Source organism: Spermophilus citellus, assembly GCF_964194105.1.
Source record: "Spermophilus citellus genome assembly, chromosome: 9".
NCBI classification, from domain to species: Eukaryota; Metazoa; Chordata; class Mammalia; order Rodentia; family Sciuridae; genus Spermophilus; species Spermophilus citellus.
Window position 1 is genome coordinate 70,287,803 of NC_138191.1, and position 21,230 is coordinate 70,309,032.

Here is a 21,230-nt window from a genome sequence, read left to right on the forward strand (position 1 = left end):
CAAAGGGGATAAAAAGGAGCATATCTAACTTAAAAAAAGAAAAAGATAATCAATAGGGCTAAAATGCTAAAAACTTAATGTAAAATTAGGTGTGTATCTTGTAACCAAAAAAATAGAGAAAAATCATAAAAATGTCATCCTGCATGTCACAGGATGAGACTAGAAAAATGAAATCAGTCCCGCTGATGTGTCCTATTCCCCATTACAATTTTCTCTCTGGATTCTTTCTACATAGCTTCTAAAATTTTAGGTGTCCTCACTTTCTCACACAGCACTCCAATTACATGTAAGATTGAAATGCCTGAGACTCTTAATGCTACCTTCTTTGTGGTCATACTTCTTATTATTAAAAAAGAAAGTCAAAAAGAAGGGTGGGGGGAAGAAGGAGACTTTTATTTTTTAATGTAAAAAATAAATATAAAATTAAGAGGAAATTAAAAAGTAGAAAAGGAGAAATTTAAATATAATTTAAATATACTTAAGTTTATTGTCCAATAAAGGTTAAAGATAATACCAAAAAATAACATAAAATATACAATGTTTTTAAAAAGATATTAAGCATTGAGATGAAATAAAAGAGGAAACTCAGAATCACACCCACACCCACACCCACAAGAGAGGCTAAATACGTAAAGTGAAAAGGTTATATATAAAGGTAGAAGTGATTAAGAACTAAAATAGTGATAAAAATAGACAATAAAACACAACAGAGGATGATTAAGAGAAAAGGCTTGAACAGGAAAAAAATGGAGGAGGAAAGTAGGGAATGAAAAACTGTAGGCAGGATCCAGAGGAAGAAGTTACTGGTGTCAACAAGGTTATTTGGACAGTCAGGTAGAATGGCCACAAGAGACAGTGTCTTTCTTGGGCAAAGGACCCAGAGTACAGTCAGATCCCTTTGCTTCTCTAATTCCAGGACTAGCTATGTGATGAGCAGTCCCTAAGGCAGTGCACACTTTTTTTTGTTTTGTTTTGTTTTTGTTTTTTTGGTGCAAACTAACTGCTACAGAGCTCCTGGCAGGACAGGAAGGGGGGTCAATCTGTGCCCAGTTGAGCAGTATCAAGAGATTGGGCTTAAGCAAGCATGAAACAAAATTGGAATTCCTAACCAACCTACCACTTTTTCATTGGCTAACTTGAAGTACTTAGGTACTCAGTTTCCTTATTTGTAATAATACTCATCTTGGACAATTATGAGAATTATTGCAATCAATCGTAAAGATTAGAACTGAAGGTGTAGCTCAGTGGCCAAGTGATTTTTCTATCATGTGTCAGGTGCTAGGTACAATTCCAAGCACCATAAAAAAAATTAAAAAAAGGTGCTGGGGTTGTGGCTCAGTGGTAGAACACTTACCTGGCATGTGTGAGGCTGAGGGTTCAATCAATCCTCAGATCACATATAAATAAATAGAATAAAAAGATCCACAGACAACTGAAAATATATATTTTTTTAAATGAAAAAAAATCATATGGGTCAGCATAATGCTGCCTTAGTGGACGGACTACACTGTCAATGACTGAACATACAAGGACCTCCTAATCAACTTGTCTTTCTAAGCTGTCCCATGTAACTCCAGGACCCTGCAGAACACATTCTGGAATGAAATGATACTATTTATTGCAATTCTTCACTTTTTAGAGCAAAAGATTAGGTTTCTGGCCAAATGCTGAAAACATAGATAGATTATGAAATTTAAAAGCCCTGAATACTGAAATATACATACTTTAATTAATTTTAAACAATAGTATTTTAAGAGTGTAAGGAAACTCAATAACATGTTGGTTTTTCATATGGCTTTTGTGGTTGTTATCGCCAATTTAGGTGGGGAAATAAAAACAAATACTTGTATAAATTCTTAGGGGTTTTCGTAGGTTTTTTTTTTTTTTTTTTGGTCAGGTGAGGACAAGTTCTTTTCCCCATTACAATTACTTTCTCCTGGACTTTTAAAAGTCATTCAAGGGTACAAGCAGTAAACAATAATAAATTTCACATACGACTACCACCCAGTTGAGGGTAATATTTTATCTTTTAGAGGTAAGTAGATTATCTTTTGCCAGGGAATTTTTTTTTTTCTCAAACACTTTAACTTATTTAAACTGACTTGCTGGCTTCATTTTCCTTTACAGATCTAGAGACTCAAAACAAAATCCCCTCTATCACTGCCACAGAGAATCTGTGATGTATTAGGAATATTCTTGGAACTCAAGGTAAACCAGAGGTGATCCATGTTGGTTAAGAGTTTCTATTCTGGAATCAAAGAGAGAACATTCTGGTGCAGGCTCTGCCATTCACCACCTATGAGACCTCCGGAAAATTTTCTTCTTTTGCAAAAGTGGATGAGTACCCTCCTCAGAGGTCTGTTGAGAGGATTAAGTGCAATAAAACACACATTCCATATAAAGCCTGAGATATATTCAAGCATCTCTTAAAATAAGATAGGTACTAAGAATTTTATTCCCATTGTAATATGCAAATAGCAAATTAGACAAAATCATTAGTGTCTTTAAAAAAATTAGAAATTCTTGTTTGGTAGTTCTTTTATTACAATGTTAAAAAGAATGTATTGTATGCTAGCACTGTGCTTTGGTTTAAGAGCCATCTATTTATTGATATTTCAGCAAAAAAACAAACAAACCCACAAATGAACCTTTCAACTAATCAAAAACTTTGATACCTATCATTATTGTTCCTGGGTGTTTCTATATAGTGGCTGTCAGCCTTTTCTAGAGTATATCAAAGTATCAGTCACTTGGCCTAATACAATCAAACAAGAAAGCCTTGTTACTGTGAGGGCCAACATGTTTTTTAAAAAGCTTAGTTCTGACATGATTTAAAAATGCTTGTGAAACTCTTCCTAAATTGAACATTTATCAGTAGTCTCTTATGCACACACAATATTAGTTTAAGATTAACTATGCCTTTTAAACATTTTGAAGAGATTGTGGTCTTGGAGCTCCAATAAGCAAATAATAGAAAAATGTGTGAAAGATTCCTGGGGCAGTAGTTTTTCTTTTCTCCACAGCAGTTAAGATGCCAGGAAGCTGGGGCTGCAGATGTGGCTCAAGCAGTAGCGTGCTCGCCTGGTATGTGTGCGGCCCAGGTTCGAACCTCAGCACCACATACAAAGAAAGATGTATGTCCACCAAAAAATAATCCTCTCTCTCCAAAAAAAGAAAAAAGAAAAGAAATTCCAGGAAGCTAAATTTTATTGGGTTACCTGTTATATTGTTTCTTATTTCATAGAGTGATCTATGTTAAATGTCCTATATCTAATGGCATTTCACACAACACATTAACTCAGAAAAATTTTGCCATTGAAAACAATAGGTTTTAAAAATCAAATTGGCATCTGGTGACTTTTGAGAAACAAACAGGAAGGCCATCAGGAGAAGGACAAAGACTCCAGAGAAGCCTTATTAGGAGATGAGGAGTGGTCTATTGCCAATATTTGAAAAACACTTTCAGAACATTTAATTAGCTTAATTACATGGTGCACTTACAGCTTGTTAAAGCCCTTTGACAGAGATATGTTACCCTGGCCTTGAAAGCTGGGTGGCCATAGAACCTTGAGATGAACTTGGATAACTTCCAGGAGTTCCCATTAATGCTGTACATTTTGCTACTAGGTACAATATGTACAAAGTACATGTTGGTTAAAAACGTGATGTCTTTCTTTAACACTCTAATTTTTCTGCTTGGTGCATTTAGCTAACATAATGCATTCCTGTGATCATTAGTAGAATCACACTGACATAAAAGAAAATTCTCATCCCCCACCACTCATGATAGTTAAGATTGTCATGAATTATCTTCAAACCCAGTACCATTCACTTATCCTTTAGAACTAATGCTTCCAATCTGCCAATACATGCTGTTTAATGACCACTCCAATTTAACTTTCGACTCACTAGCAGGAAGCATGTGATACAGTTTTTCATCAAAACCACACTAACTGTATTACACTGTGAGGCAACTCTCATCTATTTTCAAAATGCCAGGAACTCTTTATATTGATGTTTCAGATTTAATGCAGTAATTTCATGGAAAGAGAAATCTCTGGAACACAGGAACATGTGAACTCTTGTTACTAAGTTTTATTTATAAAATACTGCAGGAGTACTAGCTTTTAAGAAAACTTCAGTATCAAGAAAATATGAAGAACTGTTTTTATTTTAGGAATTCAAACTAGTATGCATTCTTTCAAGGTTTTTGACTTAGAAGATTTTAATTGCAATAAAAATTTTACTGAGTTAAATTTTTACAAACACCCCAATCTCACAAGAACATAATAAAAGTTAGTTTTAAGCCTGAGGTTCAAAGTTGAATTGATGGAAAAATACATTTTCTCCTTTCTTATTTAATAATTAAAGCATCCTGAATACACCCATACAGTAAGTGCATGTGAGCTTTTCTTTTGAAATTTGGCAATGAATTTGTGCATACTTTTTTCTTTTGGGGGAGAGGACAGTGAGGATATTCTACCAAATAATTGCTGTTCCACTGGTTAAAATACTACATGTAATTACCCTCAAAGAAATGTGGATGAGTTGTAATTGACAACATATTTAAGTGATTTACATATATACTCTTCTACATAAATGAGTATAAAATCCAGTAAGATTAATATATATGTAGCATATTTCTTTTGCAAATAGAACATACACTTTTTGAAAAAATAAAAACATCAATGTAGACTAACCTTTATCAAGTCACAGCTAAATAAATGAACAAAAGCATCGTTATTATTAATGGCCTAGTAGAGTAACTATCCCTTGGGGAGAGGTATACAAATGCAACTTTCTAAGTTCACAGTTGTAACTACCACAAAAGAAGTAATCGGGGATGTGTGAATTGTATGTACAGATGCAGGCTAGACAGATCCAAAGAAAACAGGCTAATAATGAGTGCATTGGTATTTAAAGACAGTAAATTGGTAATGTTAAACAAATCTAAAAAAACTACCTTGTACTAGGGATGACCCTAGATGGAATTTAAGGCAATATTAACAGAAATCAGTATTGAAAATCAGTATTGAAAATGATTCTTTTGATGGCAAAGATGAATGAAAACTTCCAAATTCTAGTCTATAAGATAATGATCCATAATAAAATTACTTCTACTACAGAGAATACAAACCCTTTGGGTACTTGTTAACATTGTAGTATAGCTTTGAGAACTACTTCAAGAGATACAGAGATGGGACTAGTAAGCAGAGTGGTCATTGCTGCCTTTCTTCATTTATTATTCTTCATCTTTTTTTTTTTTTAAATTAATTAGCAAAATGGCCTGACCCTAATTAGGTTGTTCACTAAGAAAAATATATTACACAATACTGTAGTTTCAGGCACTGAAAAGAAAAACAAGACTGAAAATTGTATTTATAACAGTCCTTTCCAGCAAATAAAATTTTGTAAATTCCTGAAAAACGTTAGCAAATACAATTATGTGGAATTTTTTTCCTCAGAGGATTGATAAATTTAATTTCAGTATTTAGTGTCTACTTCACTGTATCCTCTTTTAAGTACATGAGTATATACTTAAAATTCTTCCTTACTCTTTTAAAATTCAATAGGCATGTCCAAGTATGCCCACATTTAAAAAAAAAGTGATTTCTAACTTGGTAGAAGCATTTGAGAGAACCACTAAGCTTTAGAAGAATTTGGAATAAATGCTCATGATATAAATAGGAAAAATCTATTTGTTGAGATTCAATTATATGATTTTTGAACTTGGAGCAAAACCTTTCAATGATAAGAAATACTGTCATTCACAGCTGTCTATAGAGATACTAATAATCCTCAAACTGTAAAAGTATGTTTTAGGAATTTCTCAATATACTGCTGAAAAATCAATTTAAGAAAAAAAAAATTATGATGCCCAAATGTGATGGTAGAAATCCCAAACCTTCTTTTATTTATTTATTTATTTTTAGTTTGGGTGCAACACAACAACAACAAAAAAATACTTCTAGTATATTTCCCTATTGAAAAGTTATCTGCCAGATTTTGTGCATATGTAATCCTTTAACATGAAGAATGAACAGGCAACTTAATGGTATTCTTTTACATATCCATGGATTACCTAAACTATGAAGTCACTTCAGCCAAGGGGAGGAAGGAGTGGGAAAGGATCAATGTGTTAAAGCCAATTATGTATCATATATAAAAGTGCACATTAACTACTTGAAAAAATTCACATTTATTTACTGTCAAACCGTGTTAAACTTTACACTGGATATTAGTGATGGGCTCATTATTAACAGGTTTACACAAAGGGATGAAAAGAAAAGCAGAATTTTGCTGAAACAATTTACATTTCATTAGAACTTTATCATAAAATAAATTAATTACTAAATATAGGCAGAAGGGATATGGAAGAGTAATATTTGTTTTCTTTTCTTTTTTTAAAAAAAGAATAGGCACCTTTTGTTCACTAGAAAGTTTGTGAGAAGTGCCCAGTGCCCTCTTTGCCCTCTGTTCAAGAATAAACAGAAGGATGACACACAATCTTTTCTAGATTTCACCACATTTGTGCAAGGCATGGCAGAACTGGCTTTGAAGCGTTTTCTCCCCATAAAACACTTTGTTCTTTTGGCAATAAGAAATTTAAATGTAAGAATAAAGACTAACTGGTCAAAGCAGAACACTGTATACAGTGGAAAATAAGTGAAAACAGGTAGAACTTACCATGACAAAGTGTAAGAAAAAACATTTCATAACATATGTGCAACCAAGAGCTTTTCACAATATTTTCTTCAAACTCTTTTAAAATTATTTTAATGACAATTATATTTCAGTTGGACACAAATGTATTTATTTTTACCCTAGCAATAGAACAAAATATAATTTCTTTAGCCATTTTTTTCATGAGAATAGTTCATTGTACAGTTGAGGAAACATATGAAATAAGGCCTGTGGCTTGATTGCTAGTGGTTAAACATGTTTTCAATCTTTGCCTTAATGTAAAAGATTTGCAGTGAACTGCAAACTGACGCAGAATATCTCTCCTGCTTTTCCAAGTCTTGTCAGGAACAGTAAGGTACAGTAAATTTGTCCCACAGGATTTTAAAGCCTACGTCTTGTATATAATACAATGCAGGCCTACAAAAATGGTGCAGCCATATTTACAAATTAAGTTCACAAACTGCTGCAGTAAAATGGCTGGAAAGTTTTGTTTTGCTTGTTTCACAATTTCTCTAAACAGCAGCAGAATCTTAAAATACCTGGTTGGCATCTCTTTTCTTTGTAACAAATAATTCATTTTAGTATACTCTGTGTATATACAAAGTTTTTGTATGTTTTATAAAAATTCACAGAACTGCAAGGTTCAGTCATCTTTTTTGTTTTGTTTTTTTTTTTTTTACACCGGAGAACCACAGGTCAACAGAGTCATCTCTTCAAGCAGACTTGGAGGGAGAGCTGCACGGGGCCAAAGAAGTCTTTATTTTACTTATTAATACTTGCATGTGGCCCTTGGAATTCCTTAGCTGTACTATTAAAGACTTGTTACCAGTTGCATCTGTCCTTCTCTAACATCCCCTTCCGGGATACACCCTTCTTTGTTAATGGGGATTATATAACCATCGCTATTGCCCCTGCTGATCTGGTAGCACATCTGAAGCTGCCGTCCAGCTCCGAGATTTGGCATGCTTTTATAGTAAATGTCCTCGTTCTCACTCCTCCTGGAAGGAGAGAGGTCTTCTTCCATGTCGGGGCTGCTCTCCTGATAGGGTGAGTCTCTAAGGTTGGGCATGCTTGTGTACAGAGAGTCTCTGTTGGGGGACTGCAGGTGATCCTCCGCCTCCGCGGTCAGCTGCGAGACATAGCTGTCAGTTCCCTCGGGTTTCGCTTTCTTCTGGGGTTGGTAGAGAAGGGAGTGAGTCCGCTGAGGAATAAGCGGGGCCTCAAGTTCTTTGTGATGGAGCTCTAGCCCTGGGTTGTCGCCGTGCATTAAAGATGAAGCATCTGCCACGATAGCATCATCTTCGCTGCTGCTGCCTCCGATCACTGGCTTGACCGGGAGTGTGAGCTCGAGGTTGTGAGTCTTGCTGCTGCCCCGAAGATTGTTGTGCACTAATTCTGAAATGATCATTTTTTCAAAAGCTGTATCATTCAGACTTAGTCCACAGTCCACAACTTGCACACTGTCGTTGTAGTCCCCCTTGCGCAGTGAGTAGCTGTTGTTGAAATTACCATTTAGCGGTAGAGTATCCATGGCACTTGTATCCCTGGCATTGTTCAGTGAATGTCCTGGAACAGAAAAGGGGGAGTTTACCATTACTTCCTCTGTTTCTTTCTGAAGAAACTTTATTTCTTTTGTACAAAACTTTTTAATGTCGTTCAGGACAAAGTTGTATTTGAAAGCCAGCACTTAAAAAGTGTCAGGCTTTCCTGCATTCCCAACTATAAACAGTTGCAACCCCTTAGATAACAGGAAAAAGTGTTAAAAAAATTGATACTGTTTTCCAGGGAGGGAAATGGCATACAGAATATTACTTTATCAATTTTGGAGAGACAGTAGTTATTCAATGATTTTTTTGGTCAAATCTCTGACACTCTTATGAAAAAGACTTCACTCCATGCCCTTGCATAGTTAATGCAAAGCAATTTATTAGTGACATTTACATTTTCAGTACAAGACTATGGTTTATAAAAATAAAATTAACAGAATTTGTCCTAAACAACACTAAATTAAAAAGGAATAAGTCACATACAAAACCGAAAGGCAAATGTACAACATAAACCCACATAATTGGCAAGCAACTTTTTAAAACAACATTCTAACATTTCCTTTGTCTGAAGATGAAATTAAAAAAAAAAAAAGAATGAAAAAAATGGACAGATACAAAGAAATCATGTTAAACAGAGACAGCCATCTCTCATACTGACTGGACCGAGGGCCCACAAGCACCATCCAACAACACGATAGACGGCAGGTGGAATGACTCACTTTGGACAACTCACATCATGTCTGTCTGCTCAGGCTATCTGGCCTAAGAGTAGCTGATATATAAAAGAAAGTAAAATGATTTATTGTAACATGATGAAGAATTTCTAAGCTTCTCAGCAACTTAGTCAGAGCAAGGGTTCAACAAATTAGATTACCAGCAATAGCAGTCTTTACACTTAGTATTTATTTTAATTTATTTTGGTACTAATAATTCTTTCTAATAGTAATGGCCCCAGGCTTCTAATGGTCAAAGTTTGCCTGCAGCCCTGCAGTCTGCATCAGTCACAGTGACAGTACCGAATGAACCAGCAGAGTCTACTGTACAAGATCAGCCCATAAGCACCATGGGCATGGAGGTCAAACGCAGAAATGTTAGAGATTTCTTAAGTATGGGTCACAGAAATTAAACCGAGAATAGATATTAACTATGGAATGGGAGAAGGGTGTCAGCCTTGGCTAATATATATTTATTTCTAACGGAATGAAAGATTGGATAATCTGCTTGAGATATGGAAGGAAGTTTAGGAGGAAAAAAAACATGGTAACATGCTCTATTCTGATGAATCAGTTGTATTTTCTACAGACACATAAACATGTAAACTAGGACATCACAGTGCTTCTCAAGCAAATGGGAAAATAAAAGAGAAAAATAAATGATCTACACAATGGAAGGTTGAGCTATTCATTCTCAAAATCCTGGAAGGAAATTAAAAAAAAAAAAAATCACTTGTCTACAGATAGATCTGTTTAAAAAAAAAAAAAAAAGAATGAAATGATGTTATTGAAATGAAACTGACCACTGTGAGGCTGCTGCATTGTATGCAAGGCTTGGAGGAGTTTAGGAAAAAATTTTAATTCTTGGAAAAGAATAAGAAATTTCCCTCACTCTTAAAGCTGCAGATATCCTAGAAAACTCAATTTCTTACAGAAAACACATACAAATTCTCCGTATGACACAAATTTCATGACCAATAAGTGTCTGGCAATTGTTGGCTAAATTATCATTAGCAGAAATAATAATATGGGGTAAAATATTATATTTGTTACTTATGTTATTTTAAAAAAAGAAAGAAAACACAAAAAATCAAAATTCTGACCCAACTTCTACATTTGAAAGATTAACAATTCAATTTTCATCGTGCTTCAGGTGTTAACAAAATGAAATTATGATAGTTATTTGTAAGGCTTCCTCTGGCTTGACACAATTTTCTAGTTTATAAATTCCTATGTGCCACAATTTTATTTGTAAGCTCTACCATTAGAACACATTTGGCACTGTAAGTCGCAGGTGACACACGGATAACATGCTAGCATTTGTTTCCTTTGCAGAGGTTCAATGTTTTCAAACATTTTCTTTTCTTTTTATCACTGCTTTAAGAAATGTAAGAAATATACTGAATAAAATCCAAAAGGTGTTTTCTATGATATACTGCAGATTTAAGGCTTCTCTGGTTTTGAAGAGGCATCTTTTTCTGCCCAAGTTCAGGTAATTCACTTGAAGACTTTCCACAGCCTGTAGCAAGATGACTGTGGGAATGCAGAAATGATAAAGTCAATTATTAAGCATTTTGGCTGACAGTACTTCAGGCTTTATAGAGCAAATTATTTCAGCATTGCATGTACTTAAGTATGGACAGCATTTGCTACAGACCTCTATTACTGACAAAAGGAAGTACAGATAGATGTACTGTTTAAAAATCTGGCAACATTTCAGTTGCAAATTGTGAACCACTTGCCCGCTGAGTCTACTTCATGACTGCTAGTAATGTTTTAATTGTGCCCGTTAAAAATCATGCTGAAAAAATTTACATTTGATAGGCAAAGTTAAGTTTTACTCCCATACTTGTCTCTCTGTAGGTTGCTAGAGGAAAGCATAAGGAAGTAAGAAAACAAGAGAATGAAAAGAGAAGCTGCAGTTACGTTAAAAAGAATTTTAAGAAAAAAAAAAAAAGAAACCAAGTTTTGGGTTCAATTTAGTGGCAAATATTATTCACAAATAGAGAATATATGATAGCAGTAATTATATAACTTTCCCCCAAAATCTCAAAAATTTTAATATTAAGTATATATGATTTTTAAAAAAATAAGCTATTGGTATAATAAACAGGATAGGTTAGTGATAATCTCTCCCCCTCCCCCAATTAAAAACTATTAGTATAAACTTGACTAATATTAACTCTATTCTCATAAGTTTCCTTAAGAAAAAGAAAAATTACCATAAAGCTGCACTATACTATAGTTCGGTTATATTGACAATTCTGGATGTAGTTTTCTATACCCAGACATCCAAATAATTATAACTAGTTCATTCCAGAAGCAATTTTGTCAGCAAGCTTTAGAGTCAACTGAACAACATATTATATAGATATTATACCTCTAAATGATATAAATCTTGAAGATGGGCTCTCGGACCATGTGATGTCAGTCCTGTAATAATATATTAAGATTTATGCCACCTGTGTTAAAAACATGGATCATTATTGTAAATACTATCATGATTGAACTTTTACTATAATATAGTGCAGTTTTAGAAGCCTGGCATGGGCAATACCATAATTTTTTTAAATTGAGAAATTAAGGATGTAATAATAATAATAATAATAAATATTACGGCAACTTGAGTATTTTAGAAATAGGGCAAAGATCAGAGCTGTGTTTAGCAGCAAAGAAAGGTAGTTTTATTTGTTAAGTGTAAGCACACCTGGTGAGTTAAATACAGGAGCTGAAGGGGCATTACATACAACTGTTTCAGCGAGCAATGTGTTATAGGGGTTGTTAGTGCCGTGGGGTCGAAGAAGAGGGTTTGTTAGTAGGTAATTGCCAGTCATTCCTAAAGCAAAAAAACAAAAAACAAAAAACAAAAACAGAAAAAAAAATACATCAGTTTTCTTATTTTAGTGTTACAGTTGCAATATATATATATATATATATTTTTTTTTTTTTCCCCTAATTCATCAGGGTAGTGGACAAGTTGGCAATGGAAAATCTGTTGAAATTTTCTGACTGTATTTGAACTACTAATTTGAAGGAGAAAGGGGAGAGGGAAGTTAAATTTCAGTAACTCACAGGTGCTTTCTAAATCCCCCAAGTAAACACCTGCTAAGGATGACATTTACTAATTTATACAAAATCACTGTTAAACAAAAATGGCAATTAAATGCATAGAGATCAACATTATGTTTCAAGATGTTACTGCTTAATATTAAAAACTTCACCACGGAGACCCAGAGGAGGGAATCTCAAACTTTCAGATTTACAGGTGTGGGATTATCCCTCATGAAAACATCTGTGTTAATACCAACTTTGATACAAGCAGGAAGAAAAACAACTTTCACAAACAGGTAAAAATTATGACACACTGCAAAAAGCTTCCTTTAGTAAATGCAAAAGCGTACATGCCGAGGGGGAAAACAACTCTAAAATGAATCATTGGATGATTCACAAATTGTATATAACAAGAATTCGTGTTTTATAATCTCATTTGCCAGGTTTCAAAAAATGAATCTTTGAGTACTTCATTTACTTTTTGATCACCATCTTAACAGAATTGGGTAAAACACCACTGCAATGGAATAGATGCACATTTCCCTCATTCTAATGGATAAATTATAAATTCTACCTAATCAATTAAAAATACTTCAAATTCAAGTTGGTTTTGATGTTACACATACTCCACTCTTCATTTTAAACTAGAATCTTCCCAGAACAATGTCAACAATTTAAAATGTGTTTTAATATTTTCATTGTGGTAAAACTCTATATTACATTACAAATCAATACTTCAAAACTGAAAATACCTGAATAAATTACCTTTCCAGGATCAACACAATCATACATTTTTTTTCATACTAGATTGATATGTATTAAATTATTATTCAGGAATACCTGTGTGTTCATGTGCTTGTGACCTTATGTTGCTAAATTAGTTCCTTTTCCAGAATTATATTAATTTATATGACAAATTTAAAGTTGCCTCTATAGACACATTGAACAATATGGAAAAAGTTACTATACAAACTTTCATGAATTTTAACTTTGCTTATAAAGACTTACTATAAATCTTTTAAAGTTTACTTTTCAGTTTTTGAAAAATCATAAAATAATTTTACAAAAATTTTGCCATTTTCACTGTAAAATCAGCACTGTTTTACATGAATAGTGATTACTCTATTTTAATATTTTAAGAAGAACCCTTTCATAAATGTCTTGTTTAGAAAGGAGGAAAACATTTTAATCTGTGGCAAAGTATGCTTTTAATAATTACTTTTTTCCAGCCTTCTGATAGTGTGGAGTTTAAAGTTATATTTTTTGCATTACATTATTGAAGAAAATGAATTTATATGTACTTTAATAAGTGATGATAAAATTAAACAGGTTTAAGAACATGTGATATATATACCCATGAGAGAAAAGTTCAGCACTTTAGAATTATACTATGTCTAGAATTATTCTAAGTTGGCAAAAAGTCCAAAATTTGTATTGTATATTGTAAACTAAAATTTTCCTAATAACTGACCTTGATTAAGTGTTGAAGTGCTATTGATGTCACCTGAGATAAAAGAAGATTCAGATTGTTTTCTCACAGTGTCATTCCACATCCTTCTTATACGACTCTATTAATATAAAATAGCAAGACATATGTTAGTTTTCCCAAGCTCACCTTATTAAAAACACACAAAGCTTCATCCTAGACAATCTGTGTATGATTATCAGTTGGCCTTTTACAGAATGTGTGCTGTTTTGGGTCCAAAACTAAGGACATCTATGCTGCCCTATTGCTTGCCTTTTACTAAAGGGTATTTAATCTTCCACTCTTGAAAGTGTTATTTAATTGACTTTTTATAAAAAGTTGAGATGACTGTTTATTCAACAAATGCTGACTGAGTGACTGCTATGAATGCTGTGCTATAAGTCCTTAGAATATGGACTGTTTAGGATTCACTTCTTAAAGGACACACTTCCTCCAAAAGGATGTTTACACCTAAATAAACACCTTGAGTACATATTTAAGAAGAAATTAAAACCAGAATACTAAAAAAAGCAAGCATTTACTACCTGCATCATTATAATGAGGAAACAATTAGTGCATCTAAACAGAACATGTCCCAAAAGGCTTTCTATAAATAAGGTTAATTAAAGATGCTGTCAAACCCTTTGTTACCTGTGTGCCAGAGGAATACCGAGCACTGGTTCTGGTGGTTGATGCCTTCACAGAACTGTGGGGGCTCTCAGTTGGAAGTCCACCACAGCAATATGAGTGTCTGAAGCACTTGCCATATTCTTTTCGTACCTGCAATGAATAATCATGAGACCATGGGATTGAGATAAACATATACTTGCTTCTCTCTTTAATTAAATGAAGAGTGAAGACAACCAAGAAAAATTAAAGTAGCACCATGGCATATCTGCAGAGAAAATAAATTGAAATTTCAAAATCAAGTTCAGCTGAAATTGCTAAAATCCTATCAGAGAAATATCTCTGACCATTTGATTAGCTAGTAGGATCTTTAAAACTTTGTATAACATGTGGACATACTTTGTACCTGTTGTTACTATTATCTGAATGTTAGCTATTAATTCAATAGCAATGTATTTAAAGTCTTATTCTGCCTATACAACTAGTGGCTTCATTTTATTTGGGGCTAAGAAAATCGGACAAACAGTTTGTATATTCCTTGCTTGATTATATTTACTCAATCTGTAATTCAGTCATTTAAGTTTTACATGCTTCACGTCCTCTTATTAGGTCAATACATAAACCTCTTTGACTAGATTGCAGAGTTTTGCCAGTAACCTCTTTGTAATGACAAGACTTCTTTGGCATAACAAAGAAAAAAAGTACTTTGATACATTTGCCAATGATCAAAACAGAACGTTTTCTTCATTTTCTGATATGCCTAGCTTTAACATTTAGTATGGAGCATCTAAGATGTCTACTCACTTCATTCGCACTCACCAAAACTATTTAAAAAAAGCTATTTCCATTCACATTAATGAGTTACCCATGTAATTTCCCTTTCTCACTGGATCCTGCATATATGAATGGAGAGGAAAACTGTTAGGTCTAAAAGGAAGTTTAAATCAACCTTTAAAAAGTGGAGTCCAGGGCTGCAGTTGTAGCTCAGTGTTAGAGCGTTTGCCTAGCATTTGAGAAGCACTGGGTTTGATTCTCAGCACAGCGTACGCATAAATAAAGTTCCATCAACAACTAAAAACAATATTAAGAAAAAAAATGGAGTCCAAAGAACTACCCTTCTAGAGCAGTACAGAATTGGGAGAAGGGCAGAGGGTGCTGGATTGTGTACAGTTACATCAGCATACAAATGTTTTATTGTAGATTAGAGCCAGCCTTTGAAATCACAACACGGACAGGGAAAAATTACAGAAGAAAAAAATTTTTTTTCTAGTAGATTACCACCACAATAACAAAAATCAAAACACAAACAAACAAAAAATTCCCCAAATACTCAAGAAGCCTTTCCCCTTTCACAACTCAGTAATCCACTTGTAAAGACCATGACTTTAACACTTATTCCTTTCAAAATTAGAAAATTGAAGTCACCAGATGATCTTTTAAATCTAAGTGTACTTGCATTTTTTCTTGGTTTATTTAATTATACCTATTAAAGCAAATAACAATGTGGTTGAGCTTTGAAGGCATTTTCTTGGCCTAAATATGCTCAATTCGAGCAGTAAGAACCATGATTTTAATATAACCATTTTATGTCATATTCTTAACAATCCACCCTGGTAGTACCCAATAGGATGTATCCTAGAATAAGGAGAACATGTCAAGACAAGTGTATCAGGATGCTTTTAAAATGCAGTTGTTAAGGAAAAAAGCATGTTAAAATCTCCTTGTTCAATTAGCACACATAACTATATGAAGAAATAATTACTGTTTCACCCTTTCTCTGTTAAGTCAATGCATTATATCAAAACTGTTTGGCACAATAATCCAGAAATTATGAATATGTCATCATAGGCTTGTGCACAGACTGCTCATTTACATAATAAATAAATAAAAACTAAAGTAGTTACTAAGGTTATCCTTGTACAATGTTTAGAAAGTTAGAGTTCACTGTTATCAAATAACACATGATACCTCACAAAAATTTTCCACACATTTAATGGCTATTAACTGTTCCAAAATGCTGTATAACCAAGACAATGGCAATCAAAATGGTATTTTATCCAAATAATACCCTCCAGTGTTGGTTTTGCCTAATGCCTATATTGCTGTGAATGTACATTATCTGTCAGTATTGCACATTCCACTGTCATTATCTCAAAATTATAGCTTATTCAAAACTGATGGAAGTAACAACACTATCATCTTGTCAGGACTGAAAACATAATAGTTTTCACTTTCACAATTCTATTTCTCTGTTCAATTTAGTGACCAACTAGTAATAACAGAATAAAAAGACTACATTAGATATGCAGACAGAAAGGATGATACCTTGTGAAAGGCACAGAAATTTTAAACTCCAATGGCAGCTAAGAGATTCTCTTAGGCTTATGTCTTGCTACAGATTGAAGTTTTTCCTTTTAACTTTAATTTTTGAATCCTTTTTGCTGAATTCACTTAACATGAAGTCAGAACAAAATACTAGGTAGGACATGAGGTCTAAATTATTGGTTTTTAAATCTTTCAAAATTACTCAAAAGGAACATTAGCATTAATTTTTTATATGCCTGGTGTGTTTAAAATTGACATGATATATTCTTACACTCAATTTCATTTAGGACTAGTGCATTCCTGTTAGTGAGCATGAAATAAATTTAACTTTTTTTTTTTTTTTTAATCTTGTATACTCTGTGAGTAAAATATTCTACAGACCCTACTAGCAAAGAAGAAATCTTAACATAAATAATCTAGTTTACAACCTTCCCAAAAGATGACTGGTATTGTTCAACTTTATAATGTGAAGCCTAAATTTCCAGATAGGTATTAAAATTAACTTATAATAAAAAATGATGCTATTTAGCAATATGCCCACTGTAACTTCTCTATTACACCTATTATTTTCAAGTCACAGAATGAGCAAGCTGAGGCCCTAGGTGTTTTCATTCACTTACTTTCTTCTGGAGAGCACAGTGAAAGATGAAAATGAACACTCCCTGGAAAGCATTAAAGATGGTGAAGAGATACGCCATCACAACGGTCTCCTCATTAATAAAAAGCAACCCAAATGACCAGGTGAGGCCAAGAAGACACAGCAGAGCAAAAGCACCAAGCACCCAAGACCTGAAAAAACAAATTGAATTTTTTAACAGGTTCAATGAGGGAAAGAAATATTACACTTATTTATTAACATTTTAGTAGTAGCAGTTGACTTTCTCTATGTTTACATTCAAACTCAACAGCATTTGTCTTTATCCTTTCATTGATTAAAAAAGAACAACAGCATTTAGTACTGCAGCCTCCAGTGAAAACCGCAACAGCAGGCATGACCTTTTCTTACTCCAGAATACACAGGTATTGAACTACTTTAAAATACAGATTGTAAAATAACCCCCAGGACTTTATTGCTGTTTATGTGCATTTTGGTTAAAGAAATTAAGGAGTTCTTAATTAGTTTACTAACATATTTTTATTCCTGTGGTCTACTCATATGACACTGAATAATGTGACACATACAGAAAGGTTAAATGGCAGATAATCACTTAGTACCTAAACTTCAAAGTCTATGAGCTAGTCTTAGGTGAACCTAAGGTTTTATAACTAAAGCATGAAGAAGCCTAGCTGGAATGAGGTAAAAACATGAGGACAACTTCAAAATAATAATAAAAAAAATAATAATAATTTTGGAGAGATTTCATCATAAATAGCTTAAGGAGAAAAGAACTGTAGAAAATAGGGCGGAATGAGAAGGAATTAAAGTCAGTGCATTCCATGTCTAACTAATGATCTTACTTGATAAATGGCTTATTATCTTCATAGCTAGAAAGCATTATAAGCAGAAAAGAGAAACAAAATTATTAGACAGAATTAAAATAGAAAGTAATAAGAAAGCATTTATATATTATATAAATTAGTCAAAATTAAGAAAGTCAAAATGCAGAGGCAAGCAATTAAAAAATAAAGGCATATTATAGTTTAAAAATACTATAGCAAATTAGATATTCCAAAATAATTATAAAAATTAAGGGCAATTCATGATATTGACGGATTTGTAAAAAATATAAATCATGCCATAAATTTGTTAATGTAGGGTTCTACCTTACCCAGGTAAGTCCGTATTATAGTAGCCATCACAAACACGGTAATTACTGGTGTAGATGAGAAGACAGAAAGAGGAAAAGGAAGAAAAGAGAGAGATGCTAAAGATTAGCTCTCTCTCTTACCATGCAACATGCAATGAAGCTGGCACTAACCTATCTAAAACATCTTTTTTTTTTTTTTAATTTACCCTTACAATAGATCTGCCATTTTTTTTACTCTAAAAGTATTTTCACAACCCCATTATAACTTGAATACCTCAAGTTCTAAATTAACACTCATATTTTTTAAAATAACTCTGAAAATACCTCCATAAGATGATTTAATGAATCAACAGCTATCAATTTTTCGTTAATTAGATAGCATTTTTCCATTGATAGAATATTGCAATAACACTAGTGAGATAAAGTAAACATTTGTTTAATTAGCATAAAAACAACAGATCATCTTCACATTAACAATAGTAATAGAGTAAATTCTCTTAGGAAAACAGGATTAGGAGGAGAAACTGCTTAGAATCCTTAAATCAAAAAGTCATTTAACAAAACAAACTTAATAAAATCCTATCAGCCATGCAAACAAGAACATCATTTTGAATTGCATTTTCAATTCAAATGAAATTGCTATAGTGATATGAAATTTCCACAAAGCTACTGAAACAATTTCTTCATTCTAAATCAAGACAGAATTATCTAACTTTTGACCCATGTCTGTAACATAGTTAACAGTGAGACTCAACTTTGATCAGTAAAACTTCATTCTGAATAATTTCTACAGTTGACAGAAGGCAAAAATACCTGTGTTCCCTGTGGAGAATATCTTTTACTTAGCTTGTCAAGTGCTAAAATTAAAATACAAAATACTTACTTAATGTTTTCTAACCTGCTAGAATCTGGTTTCAAAGTGTTTGAATGCTTCACCATTTTGCACAATGTGATCACCAGGAAGATGATATTTAACTGTTATAACAAATAAAGAAAGAATTGGATCACTATAAAGAAAGTAAAAACATTTTTTTTCCAAATATAGTTAATGAACTAATGCATCAATAGTATGTGGATATGGGAGAGAATTTAGGTATGTGATGATCAACTTCGGTCTATGTAAAACACACTCCATATGATCAATTCTTCAATAGATCATTTGACATGAAATTGCAACCTTAATGAGTCAGTATCATGTGGTAATGATTATATAAATTACCAAACCTAAATTAGTCTCTTTAGCTACATATACTCCAGAGCCTAAAACCCATGGAATAAATACTGAAGTGAATTTCTTAAAAGGACCATTTACATCAGCTTCAGGAAGAATCCCTGGGTTGGAATCATAAGACTTGGATAAGAGTCTAGCTCTTGATTTTGATTAATTAAATGAGATTAATAACATCTGCACAACCTACTTTCTAAGGTCATTGTGAGGAGAAAGTGAAATAAAATATGAAAACTCTTCTAGATGAGGACAAATTTTAAAAATATATATATAGTCCTACTTAACCATTACTTAGTCATTATTTAACCATGAGTCCTTTTTCTCCTGTATCTTTTTGTCACATGCAAATTGGTAAATTCTGACAAAAGGCTGTTTCAGTTCTAAACATTCTGCTGTGCTGTGAATCTAGATGCAAACAAAATCAACCTGGGGAAGATGGAATCTAACATAGAAGGTCTGGGATGCCCAGAGGTCAACAAGAGTGAACTCAGAAAAAGAGGTTGTGTTTTGACTGAGGAGAGACAAAGGTTGGTAATTTGTATTTGCTTCTACCGGCACCTGGCAGAACTATGGAAAGGTGGCAATTCCACTTTTATGTTCTAAAAATAGAACTAAACTATAGTGTTCCTGGATTTTTTAACATTTGTTTTGGATTATTATTTTAAAAGAGACTAAAACATTATATGAGTTAGTAACAGCTCAAATGGTATATTTATAAGGACCCACTGTAGGTGGAGATGAATTCAATTCCTTGGGAACAGATAATCAACACAACTTTGTTACAGTAATATGATCCTTTTTATCGAGTCACAATGACACATGATCAAATGATAATGTTATTTTATTCATCCATCACTACTTCTAACTTTTGTAATTAGGAAAGTTTATGTAGGACAATAAATTAAACTTTCTAAGTCCTTCCTATGAAAGATAAGTTTGGGAACAGAGCAAAAGCTTTAATCCAAACTCTTTATCATGTTGTCTACTATGCCTTATTCTTTACGGGATAAAATGAGGTTAATGGGCCTAACTTATACATGTTGGCAGACAGTGTCCTACTCTTCCATGTTAATTACTGGAGGACAAACGCAGCTTTTTGTTTTAAAGTATTTAAAGATTAATTTCTTAACATAAGTAAAATTGTAGAAACATTTTATTTTTGCTTTATTTGCTAAAGATTATTACAGCAAGTCACAAAATATATGCTTGAATTTTAAGGGATGTTACAATATAATACATTTCATTCAACAAATATTTATTGTCCTGACTGCTCTACATAAGATATGCTGATTGTATTGAGAATACAAGACAGTTTCTGCCTTTGAGAAATTAATTTGAGAGAACCATTTGATAATACAGTAAATATTGATTAGGTTTTAAAAGCATTATGGTAAAGTGTATCTCTAATTAAAAAAATATACAAAATCAACATGTTATTATTCCTATAGCTTATAGAACAGCAGCCTTAACTAGTAAAATTGAAGAATGGTTAAAAGGAAGAACTGCATAAATATCTTAAAAACAAACCAAAACCCATGTAAACAAACTGATACCCATCCTCGGCTAATCTGCTTCACAGATTCAGTTAAAATCCTTCACTCTGTTTCCACTTCTTTGTGAATGTCTTAATACAAACATTTCTTTTATTGCAAATTTCTAGATATAGGGTTCCCCCTCCCCTTTATTAATTTCCCAAAATATATAAGGCCACAATTTATTATTCATTACTTTCTAAGCATATTAATTATTTCCTCTCCTCATCTTAGGAACAAAATAGAAAGCAAAAAGGCTATTTATTATCTACCACAATGTTTACAATTATACATAGAGTAATGAATGTAA

The 21,230-nt window shown here is 33.0% G+C and overlaps 1 protein-coding gene across 11 annotated transcripts in view; it reads right to left on the minus strand.

Annotated features, from left to right (window-relative positions):
* Positions 1 to 4,153: 4,153 nt before the first annotated feature.
* ADGRL2 (adhesion G protein-coupled receptor L2) overlaps positions 4,154 to 21,230 on the minus strand; it is a 190,329-nt gene continuing 173,252 nt past the window's right edge. For 5 of the 11 annotated variants that reach the window (XM_081306572.1, XM_081306570.1, XM_081306571.1 and 2 more), the window contains 5 exons: positions 19,044 to 19,135; positions 17,033 to 17,201; positions 14,112 to 14,240; positions 13,467 to 13,563; positions 4,154 to 8,250 (listed from right to left, as the gene is read on the minus strand). In XM_081306572.1, the coding sequence (XP_081162698.1) occupies positions 7,496 to 8,250; positions 13,467 to 13,563; positions 14,112 to 14,240; positions 17,033 to 17,201; positions 19,044 to 19,135 (1,242 nt within the window). In that variant the 3' untranslated portion in view covers positions 4,154 to 7,495. Of the gene's footprint in view, positions 8,251 to 8,950; positions 9,004 to 11,324; positions 11,407 to 13,466; positions 13,564 to 14,111; positions 14,241 to 17,032; positions 17,202 to 19,043; positions 19,136 to 21,230 lie in introns of those variants that run through there. The other 6 variants (XM_081306577.1, XM_081306568.1, XM_081306574.1 and 3 more) reach the window with 5 other exon arrangements.